This window comes from Sus scrofa, chromosome 2 (genome assembly GCF_000003025.6).
Source record: "Sus scrofa isolate TJ Tabasco breed Duroc chromosome 2, Sscrofa11.1, whole genome shotgun sequence".
Classification (NCBI taxonomy): Eukaryota; Metazoa; Chordata; class Mammalia; order Artiodactyla; family Suidae; genus Sus; species Sus scrofa.
The window spans coordinates 96,187,785-96,199,886 of NC_010444.4; the positions used below are offsets into that span (position 1 = coordinate 96,187,785).

Sequence of the window (12,102 nt, forward strand, 5' to 3'; positions counted from 1 at the left end):
TTTAGAGGCAGGAGGGGGGAATCTCATCTGTAAAGTTAAAAGGAGGATGTGGGATGTAACTTTAAGGTTTCCTTTCTCAACACCAGAGACCCTATTTTATCAAACTTAAAGGTAATTTTAGATTCACCGCATTTTTCAAACATTTGTATTCTATAGAATTTCTTTAAAAATTATAACCACATGTTAACAGAGAAACCATATATTAAAAAATCCAATGCCCATGGGAAACAAAAATAAAGGCCGCTTTATATACATATACACAGAGGTGTGTCTGTGTGTACACATTTATATATCTCTAGATCATTACCTTTATTCTCACTTCTACTTTAAATGGGGATAAGTAACTTGCTGACCAGTTTAGCCTATAAACTTATTCTACTTATCATTCAAAGTTGTGCTTTCATGTATAATCCACCATGAGCTAGATGCCCTCAAGAGCTCACTATTGTAATTACTTTCTTTTGCTTCAGATATCCCACTGCACTCTCAGACTTATTGTGGTTCAGATTGTTGGGTAGGATAGTCCCAGGTACATCACCAGTAAATAGCACAATGTTTGGCACGATGTTCATCAGTAGCTGCTAAATGAGAGAAAACAAATACTCTGTATATTGTGTTCACAGTGGGGTGTGGGCCCTGGAAGGCAGTGGATGTGTCATAATAATTGTGGCATTTCTCATGAATTCAGCATAATTCCTTGCATGTAGAGAATGTTTCACAAATACTTGTGGGGAAAAAAATCAATTCATTGGCCTTCATTAGATCTTCTTAATTTATATAAATGCTACTGTTATTTATATTGATATTTATTACATGATATGATTGTTAATAGAAAATGCTATATAGTTATTCCCAAATTAAGAATTTGCTGCTTCTGTCCTTTGGGAAAACATTTTAACTACCTGAACTTGTCCCTTGCCGTTGAAAATAAAAATACCTTGTCTAACTTAACAGTTTACAATGGGTTCTGACATCCTTTACAGCCTGTCATCGTCATGGCAGTCCAGTGAGGAAGGATGGGTCAGGGTTGACAATACTAACTCAGAGGAGGAATCTGAAGCCTAGGAAGGTTAAATAACTTGCCCCAGGTTAGAGAACTAGTATGTGGTGTAGCCATCACTAGAACTTCATTTCTCTCCAAATTCATGGGGCTTTTGAAGTTCTTTTTCCTAAATGTAAAATTTAAAAGTTGACCTCTCATGATAGTGCTTCAATAACATTCTTTAGGAAAATCACTGCAGCTTTCTTTTTTCCCACGTGAAATTAATTCAGAACCACCACATTTAAGGAGAACTCAGTCAATGAAGCCCGGATGAAGATAAAATTCCTTGCATACCTAATCAGGAAAAATGAGAAGAACCTGTGCACGCCTGCACGTTCTCTTCCTGGTGGAAAAGTTGAGAACTGACCTGGCTTGTTTCTGCTCCCCTCCAACTCTTCCTTCCTGTCCCTTTCTCCGTCTTCTCTTCCTCCGCAGGGTAATTTCAGTTTCAGTGTTCCCTCCAACCTCTCATCTCGCTTCACAGAATCCCATTTACTTTAACAAATACTCTGTTCCTGGGAAGTCAATGATGACTGAGTGACTCAGCTTTCCTGATTGCTTCCCTCTACCCTGGTACAGACCCCTACACAGCCAGGGATGAGGTGGCCCAAGCGGCCTCGCCAGTTTACATCCCTCTTACTAGGCTGTATCCATCAAACATCATGCTAGTTACCTCAGTGAATAAGAGCACCAGGTTGGCTGGTTTCACCCCTCTATCATGGTTGCCCCAAAGAAAGTTTATGGCACGATGAACACTTCTGTACCCGTCCTGACTCAATGGGAGCCACCAGCCACATGTGGCTATGGAGCACTCGAAATGCAGCTAGTGAGACTGAGTAAACTTTTAATTTCAATTAATTAAAATGTAAATAGCCACATGTAGCTAGTGGGTACCTTAATGATTAGTGCAGATCTGTATCATTTCACCTGAAATCTGGTAATATTATCCAAAGAGAATTCACATGACAGAAATGACTAAAATTGTAATTGTCAGGCCATAGGCACTAAATATATTACTTATTTACAAATGTGTGCAAGTAACCTTGAAAGGAGTTTGGTTTCTGGAACTAAAAGGAAGAGAGTGGGGTTGATTTTAGATTTATAGCTCATTCTCAGAGTAACTCAATTTTTCTCTCCTAAATAGTTTTCTTGAGGTCATAGTGATGTTATTTGTTTACAGCTAAGCAGTAATTTGCATGGTACTACAAAAAATAAAGTTTCTGATTTAGAAATTCTGGAGTAAGAGTTACTATTATTCACATATCAGGTTTTTTGTAATAATGTTTTATTAGATGTGAGGAAAAAACCCTCACTACCTATTGTATAGTTTACTGTTTACAGCATTTCTTATCCTAAAACAGTGGCTCTAAATAGTTACTGAGTTTATTTACTAAAACATAAAGATAAGAGATTTAATTGATATGAAGAGGCTTTCAGAATCTAATTAACCTCCCAGCTAGTCATTAACTCTATGACCTTTAGAAATAATTGACAGGGATTTTTTTTTTTCCTTATTCAAAACTTCCATCAGGTGGGTAAACTACAGAGTAACACAGAATACATTAAGTGCCGTTGAGACATGACTGGATAACTTCCCAAACAGCTATGAATAAAATGAGATACATTTCCAATAAGATAATCTATCCACCTAATCTGCTGTATGCATATGCAATATTTGCCTAATTACAGTTCTTTTAATGATTGGGATTGGAGTCTTTTCCAAGAATGTCCAATGAGTTATTTTGATCATGAGGATATTCAGGAAAGCAAAGCTGCCACAGCTCTCTGCACCAAGAGCATACACCCCTAACCAATCACATCACACTTGCACACCGGGTCTGGTCCTGAACTCAGAATCTTCCTCAACATATGCTCTAGGGAGTCAGTACCAACTCACAAGGGAGAGGGCCAGGATTCACAGCCCTCACCATGCTGTGTAACCCCACGCTTTTGTACCATCCTTCCAAAAATCTAACACACTTTCAAGAATTAGTTTCACCAAAATTAGTTTTAAAAAATCTATTTTTATGGTGTGAGAAATGTTCAACAATGTACTTTCAAACACCATGGCAGAGAAAATAGATACCTAGAAAAGGAAGTTTAGATCTTTGCTACTCAGAGTCTGGTTCACAGACAAGCAGCATCCGCATTGCCTAAGAGCTTGTCAGAAATACAGGATCTTAGACCCTGCCCCATGCTCGCTAAATCCGAATCAGCCTTTCAGCAAGATCACCTGTGATTCAGACAGTGCCACAGGCATTTTGTTTGAGGCCTTGTGATCTCTCTCATCGGATCCTAGCCAAAGTACCAACGTTGCTTCTCTTTTTCCCAGGAATCCATGTATGTTGCTCTGAAAGTCTTTTACTTTCCAGCAGGACTATAAATAGTATTTCTATGTGGTATCCTACGCCTATCTGCTTTTTTCTTCCACTGCAACAACCTTTATTCATCTATGGTTTACTTGAAAGAAACTCACTTTTATTATTATTGGAATATATCTTCCTTCAATGAAGAAAACTTTGTAAATTTTAATATTTATACCATCAGTAAGTTGTTTTATATATACCTATGTATATATGTATATAATATTTATTAAATATCTACAAAGTGCCATACATTAAGCAAGCAGTTTGAGTTACAGAGATTTAATAAAACATCATTATGTCCTTCAGGGAAGGGAGATAGATTTATAATAAGAATTTTAAAAAAATACAGTGAGGCAGTTGAAATAATAAACATCCTTTGATTAAAGACTCATCATCTTTTATTCTGACTCTAGGCAGGACCCTGGAGTTACTCCTAAAAGTTCACTTTTGAATATTTCACAGTGATATACTTAGTACCAATCCTAAGGATGTAAGGAAGTTCTACTCTTTGTTATCTTATTTGATACCTTTTAAAACCAAAGTTACTTTTGTTTAGGGGCTATCAAGGACTAGAAGGCAACCCTTTGGTTCAAGTTTGCTGTCCAACACTAAGTTCTACGTGCCATGAAATCTGTGAATATCATTAAATATTGCCAACTATGATCCAGGCTAAATATTTTTCCCCTTTCACTCTTAGATATTGAGAAAAAAAACCATGAGGACTTTGGTTTGCTCCAGTTGAAGGTGGTTCATGTAAAATAATAATGACAAAATGGTGATGATTAATAATGACAAAGTAGTTACACTACTGACAAAAGGCTGTATTTTTAAATTTATTGTCTTTTCTGCTTCTACTATTATTAAATAATTTTCTGTTGACTCTGTGTTAGTACTAAGACATTACAGCTGTGCAATGAGATGAAATTCAGTTTTATTGCCTTATGCATATAACTTAAGTAATCTAACATGCACTTTATTTGTTCAGCAGTGATTTTCTTAATAAATGAGATGTGAAGCAGCTTTTCATGTTTATGAAATGTATGCAAATTAAGCAAGAGCATTACTTTTAAAAAGGAATGAATTTTCAAATTTGATATATAAAAATCCATTGTGGTAATGATGAGAAATATGAATACATTTTTAGATCCATTTCTTCTTTTAGACTTTAGGGAACAAATACAAACATGATTTATAAAAATTTTTTAAAGATATGTAAACAAAAATGAACATTACAATATATGATAAATATGAAAAACCTTTTTTTTTTTTAAACAAAATTCACTATTTTCTCATTTTCTTAGAGGCTTCAACACTGAAGGTTTAAATCTTTATAGAATACACTAATCCTTTCTTCATTTTTCAGTACTATCTGTTGCAAAGCAATTAGTTACTTGGTTTAACAGAGGACAGGGCAGAGTTACTGAGCTACTCACAATAACTATTTTAATTATAACATATCAATCCAAGAAGAATTCTTAATGTAGCTCAAGAATATTACTTCTGTAAGTTCCTGAAAAAACTGCTTTTCTGAAGAAATTAATTACTAATTATAAAGTTAAATACTGGTCCATGTTGCTTCAAGTAAGCTTAAAATAGTAAGAAGAAATACCTACCATCTTTCTGTTCACAAACTTCACATTTAAAAAAATAGCACATATCACTGAGCTCTTGCAGCTAGTGCTCCTGTCAGCCTGGACAACTCGCAGTACTTTCTGACCAGGTAGTAAGTTTACTGATTGACTCTGTGGTTACCAGAGTGGGGTAAAATGTACTTTTAGTTTTACGGTATTTAGTTCCAAATTGGTGTCTCTCAAGCGAATATTTATGCTCTGAATTCTAAAAGCTCAAGGCTGCCCAGCTCTTCACTTCTGAAACACACTGCTCAGATTTCTTACTGAAGAATTAATCCTGCTGGTGCCACAGAATTTTCTGTATGATCAATGCATTCTACATTTCCCCTTGTCCCATTTGACATGGGGCTAGTGGCTACTGTATGAGTACAGATCTAGGTTATCTTAGTTTTTGATAGTGTTTCATAAAATTTATCAAATTTTATCGACTTGTTTCACTGGAGCCATAAAAACATTTTTCATACTTTAAATGAGTAATATTATATGATATGATAATCACCTGGCGATATCCTATTATAACTTTTCCCCTGTTTATTTTTTCTACAAATATATTCTAAGGGCCTAACAGTCTGGAGACCTCACATTAAGTCCTGGATATATGATCGCAAACAAACTTCCTGACCTTTAGGAGTTTAAAATCTAGTGTGGGACAAAAATTGGATAACAGCTTCAATAGTGCTTTGATGGGGAAAACAGAACATATTATGACTGTAACAGGGCAACAGCTCCTAACACAAATTACGGGGTATTTCAAGGATGGCTTTCTAAATGTATACATTGAGTCTTGACTTGAATGAAGGATAAATAAAAGCCAAGTAAAGACCTAGTAAGGAATGAGAAAACAAACAGGGTTTGGAGAAGGTGAGGGATATAAACATAACTAGGTGGCTTGAGTACAGGTTGGGAGTTGGGAGCTGGGGTGGTGCTGATTGGAGAGAAATAACAAAAGCTGAGGCAAGAGAGGCAGAGAAATACAAAGGTCAGATCATTCATGGCCTTGTGAGCAATCGTAAGGACCAAGAGTCCTTGAGGGACCTTGTTTTTGTTCATATCTCCAGGCATTTCATGGCACTGAGCACATGGCAGGAATTCAGCCAATCTTTGTTCCGTGAATGCATGAAAGAATGAAAATTCAACAAATAATCAAATAAATAAGTGCATGTGTTTTTTTTTTTAGGAAAAGTACCTGTGTAATATACATCTAAAAAGCATGCATCAAAATAATTTCATGTATCTACTTTTTATAAGTATAAAATTGTAACCTATTTAATTGGGTTAGATGTAATGACAGTTCAACTAAAAAAGACACATTTTTAATATTTTACATCTATTCTTGAATTCTGTAATACAGAGTTTGTAATGAAGTCCATTTCCACTATTTGATGCATTTGCCTTCCAACAATAATTGTTCTTAATTTTCACCAACTATGTAAAGGTGGTTAGCTTATTGATAACCTCTAGTAGCACTGTTGAACAATAACATTTATAAGCTACTTTAAGGCCTTTTCAATCCCAATTCAGGCCTTAATTATTACCATCCAAGGAAACTTTTGCTGGAATAACTGTCCTGAGAAGTCTTTAAATCCAAACAGGAAATCAAGTGACAGAAAACAAAATTTCATGTAAATACAATCTCTTATTCTCTCTTTCCTCTCTCCCTCCCCACTCCCCCCCTCTCTTTCGCCCATCCTTGCATCTGAAAAAGTAAGTAAATAAATAAAAGCCAGTTGTACACTACTGAGAGATCTGTGAATCAAAAGTTCCTTCTTCAGGAGTCACATCCATTATTTTGATTTCCCAGGGAACAGCAGGGTGCTTTGTGATTTATTCCATGTCTACACTTGGTCATGTGGCTACCTGCCCAGATTAGATGAGCTGCTTAAAAGAATCTCTGAGTCACTGAGGGGTAACAGGTTCCCTACTGGACAGGTGCTAAGTGATGCTCCCATATAGGTACTATGGTTAGAAAACCTGTAACTGGATGTGGGGTAACCTGTCTGGGCCTTCTGTCACTCCAAGGATCACTTGGAATGATCTGGTGATCAACGATCTGTTTTTTGTTTTGTTTTGTTTTGTTTTTAGGGCCACACTTGCTGCATATGGAGGTTCCCAGGCTAGGGGACTAATCAGAGCTACAGCTGCCAGCCTACATCACAGCCACAGCAACGCCAGATCCAAGCCATGTCCGCAACCTACACCACAGCTCACAGCAACACCAGAACCTTAACCAACTGAGTGAGGCCAGGGATCGAACCCGAAACCTGATGGTTCCTAGTTGGATTCATTCTGCTGTGCCACAACAGGAATTCCCAATGACCTGTTTTAAAGTCTTGCTCAACTGTTTAGCTTAAGCCTTCCTTTCAAAAGTTAGTACGACACTAATGAGATGACTGCTCCTTTGCCTTCCAATTGTTCCCAAGCTGATTTACACCTGTTTTACATCCTCAACAAGAATGCCTGTCTTCTGGTTCAGTATCCCTTGACCAGTGCTGAGCATAAGCTGGTGGTTGCTAAGTCATTGCCAAGTGAAGGTGTTATAGGATTTAAACATGTTCTGTGAGACCTATGATTTTCAGCTCATCCTAAAGTGTGGTCACCCACCAACTCTTCCTTCAGGAAGAAGGCCCAGCATCAACTGTGAGAGAAGGAGGCAGCTAAGAGGAACAGGAGTGGAGCTAGACAGGTAGAAGAGGCAGTTCCTTAATACCGTCACAATCCTGGTAGAATTTCAACAGCCTCATAAGCTAGCATTTTGGATAAATGTCCAGTATACTTGTCACAGAGTTAAACACAACAGACTTTCTTCAAAATAAGCGCATTAATACAATAACTGTTTTTGTTTTTCTCTAACCAGTGGGTTAGAAATTTAACACATTTACTAAATATGGCATATTTATATATTGTATCTAAACAGATATTCAAGCTGCATTATAATATGATAATAAAAAAAGATTTCAGTCTGTCTATGAAGTCTTTGTAAGTCTCCGTGCCATTGTAACAGTAGGGCTAATTATCAAGCAAAGACATGATAATTACGAAGAGCTTTTTTTTACTAAAAGAAGGAATCTTTTTCAACACCCACACACTGCACAATTTCCTATGACCCTGTAACACTACTCTGGTATGGCCCAGAAATTTGTATTTCAGTCTGAATGCTGGGAATCATATTATTTCTCTCTCTGCGCCAATCTTTTTTTTTTTTTTTTTTTTTTTTTTTTTTTTGTGAGTAAACTGTTTTCAGAGGGTTAAGGGAGAGGGGTAATGGTCCAAAAGGGAGATATAAAACTAATGACCCTTCATGAAACATACTATGCTCCTCATTAAACTTACTCAGTTAAATGTATTCCATTAAATTAAAATAAGTAGGATTTAAAATTTTACCCAGGAGTAGTAAACTACCCCCTCAGTTCTGTGTTAGATCCACTCTAAGAAGTGATTGCTCAAGTCCCTGATGTATCACAGGTTCTTAGCCTCTAACACAATTTATGTCTTAGTGTTCCAGAGGTTTTCAAACTTACTGTGTGTAAGAATTACTTGGGAAACTTGTTATAAATGTAGCTTCCCACCCAAATCCTCTCTTTTCCACCAGGATTTTTTTTTTTTTTTTTGGCCATGCCTGTGGCATATTCAAGTTTCTAGGCCTGGGATTGAACCTGAGCCACAACAGTGACAATGCTGAATTCTTAACCATTAGGCCACCAGGGAACTCCATCTACCAAGTATCTTAAGATACGATTTCAGTGAGCTGGACTTTGAAAAATATTCTATGTCTTTTTTTTTTAATGGTGTAAACTCTCTCAAGCTTAGCGTTTCCACTTTATTTCTTTACCTATCATCTCTGTTTTGCTAAAGTGTGGGAAAGCCAAATTGGTGACGACTATGTGATTCATATAGTTGAGCAGGGCAGTCCTATGTCATCTTAGATGTTACTATTTTTATCCAAATAATCAAACCATCTTTAGTTTTGATCTAGAAGAATATCTTTTTGAGAGATTCAAAACTTTATTGATGTTAAGTGCAAGGTAATAATGGAGTTGCTACTTTTTTTTGCTTTTTAAAAGAAAGCTGTGAAGAACTTTCAAACTCACTGCCTTCATTTTTGAGACGAGAAAACTTCAGCCCTGAGAAGTTGCTAATTTGTCAAACAGTAAGATTGTGCAAGGCAAGGGTCCAAATGCAAGCCCTGTGACTTTCAACCCAATGACCTTGAAGAAATATGGCTCAGATAATCCATCTGTCCAAAAATATGAAAATCTCCTAATGTTAAGTTTTAAATATCCTTTAACTCACACAGTATTTTCCTGAATGAAGCTCTCAAAAGATAATTTCATAGATTTTTAAACTCCTAAGAAAACAAATTTTCAAGTAGTTTAATATAGTTTTACTGCATTCCACATATTAAGGACTAGAACAGTTCAAGTTTGATGACAAATTCCAATTCAAATTTTTTGTCATCCTGCTGTGTTTGTTGTAATGATTTTGGTAGTGGAGTTTTGAGTATAGAGTTGTTTTGTGTTTAGAACTTATTTTATTTTTTTTAGGGCTGCACCTGCGGCATATAGAGGTTCCCAGGCTAGCGGCTGAATTGGAGCTGTAGCTGCCAGCCTATACCACAGCCACGGCAACGTCAGATCCGAGTCTCGTCTGCGACCTACACCACAGTTCACGGCAACACCAGATTCTTAACCCACTGAGTGAGGCCAGGGATCGAACCTGTGTCCCCATGGATGCTAGTAAGATTCGTTTCTGCTGAGCCAGGATGGGAACTCCCAGAACTTATTTTAAATGTGAGTGTGCACATATACATACAGACACACATGATGAAGCATTTATGAGATCTGATAACTGACTAGTTCTCTTCATGTTTCTGTTTATGTATTTTTGTGTACATGAATACAATATCTGAAATACATAATAGGTAAATTTTATAAATAATCTTAAATTTTGCCATCAAGGCAAGCCCACAGCTAAAATCCTTAGTCAATGAAAAAGTGAATGTGCAGTACTGCAAATCTGAAAGTATTTTAAACACATTAGGTCTACTTATCAACCACGTCTGTTTCTCTGAAATTGTTTGGGCTTATTAGGCAAAAAAATTAATTGGTTAGCTAAATACTTTTCAAGAACTTCCAATTAAGAGCAAAGAAATGAAAATTAATCTTAAGACAATTATAACAGGTAAAGGGAAGATAGATTTGAGAGGCAGATTAATTTGATCAGGATTACAACTAGATTTTTTGATAATATGGAACCAGTTTAAGCTATAGCAAGAATAACTTGTACTCTGGCAGACTGATTCTAAATACATACTTCTCCCCCACCCCGCACTTTTAATTAATTAATTAATTTATTTAGGGCCATACCCGCACGATATGGAAGTTCCCAGACTAGGGGTCGAATCGAAGCTACAGCTGCTGGCCTACACCACAGCCACAGCAATGCGAGATCTGAGCCGCATCTGCAACCTACACCACAGCTCACAGCAATGCCAGATCCTTAACCCACTGTGTAAGGTCAGGGATCAAACCCGCATCCTCATGGATCCTAATCGGGTTTGTTAACTGCTGAGCCGGAAAGGGACCTCCTAAATACATAATTCTGGAATGTTTATTTTCTCCTAATTTTGCAAAAGCAGTGACAATCTAGGAAAATATAAGTAAACAGTTGAGGAAAATAGATGGGGAGACTATATCTCTGTATAATGGAGACATAGACCTTATTATACCTCTTCCTTTTTGGTTTAGTATTCATTGCTTATGAAGGGTACTGTAGGACAATCACATTTATATGATACATGTGAGAAGCTTTTAAAATTGTATGGCAATGTTATTTATGCGAACAAATCAATAATATTTTTGAGTTTCAACATGACGCCTATTTATTTTGGCACAATAAAACAATGTTTTAAATCTCACTTTGATAAAATACTCAGTAACATTTAGAAGTTCATTTTCATCAGATATCTGATTCTGTGTATATTAATAGTGCATATTAAATTACATAATTTTGGGGAAAAACATTTCTAGGAGAATAACTGTCTTTATTCTTTTAGCAAGAATTCATTAGGAAGAATGAATTATAAAGAGACAAAATGAAACACAAATGTAAAGTTGGGTGAACTCATTAAAAAATCCTTCTCTTTGTGCTGGGAAACTAGTGTATACTTAAGAGAAATCATGAGAAGTAATCTAAAATGTGGGTGAGCAGTCCCCTGGCTACAGTTCCCAATTCTGGCGGCCTGACACTGTGGCAGACAACGATGAGTCATGAAAGATGAGGTTAATAATTTGACACAGGTGCTGGATTTCTCGAAAGGACCCGATTCACATAGTCCCTATTATCTTATCACTCTAACTTGCATTCTGAGGAAAGGATGGAGTTAATAGTTGGGGTAATAACCCCAGGCACACCTGTAAGAATATGAACATCTCAGGAAAAGGAAGGTTGTGCTTGTGTGGAGGAGGGGAAAGGGATGGAACGTCCAAACACCCGGGACTGCCTGAGTTTGGGGGTTCTCTTAGCACGCCTGCGCTCTCACCTCCACGATGTCTGAGTTCGTCCGGCTCTCGTGCGGCTCGTTGTACTCCGTGTACTTGAGCAGCACCTTGTCCATGTCCGTGCTGGCATACTGGAACAGCTTGTTGGTGCTGTTGAAGATGATCAGCGCGATCTCACAGTCACACAGCACGCTCAGCTCATAAGCCTTCTTCATCAACCCAAATTTCCTCTTTGTAAATGTCACCTGGGAAAAAGAAAGCAGGCAGGTTTTTCAGAGAGAGAGGGAAAAGGAAGCATGCCTTTAAAAAAATAAAAATACAGTACTTTTTTCCTTTGTAAAACAAAATGTGTCGTTGTCAGAGCCCTTGGGCACTAACACATTTGGAAAGAAAGCAAATAAATCTAAAACTAATTTCTGCTTAGAATTTGAAAAATGTGTGATTTCTAGCTTGTTGTTGAATGTGAACCTGTAAATGCCAGATTTAATGCCGGGCATTTTAATGAAGGTGACCAGAGAACTGTTCATGTTTCTTTGAGCAATTCAAGATTTAAAAAAGTTAATTTC

The 12,102-nt window shown here is 36.9% G+C and overlaps 1 protein-coding gene across 49 annotated transcripts in view; it reads right to left on the reverse strand.

The window, feature by feature from the left end:
• The window catches only part of MEF2C (myocyte enhancer factor 2C), a 174,521-nt gene that overhangs the window by 65,378 nt on the left and 97,041 nt on the right, over window positions 1-12,102 (reverse strand). For all 49 annotated transcript variants that reach the window (XM_021082248.1, XM_021082273.1, XM_021082274.1 and 46 more), the window contains 1 exon segment: window positions 11,578-11,781. In XM_021082248.1, coding sequence (XP_020937907.1) covers window positions 11,578-11,781 — 204 coding nt within the window.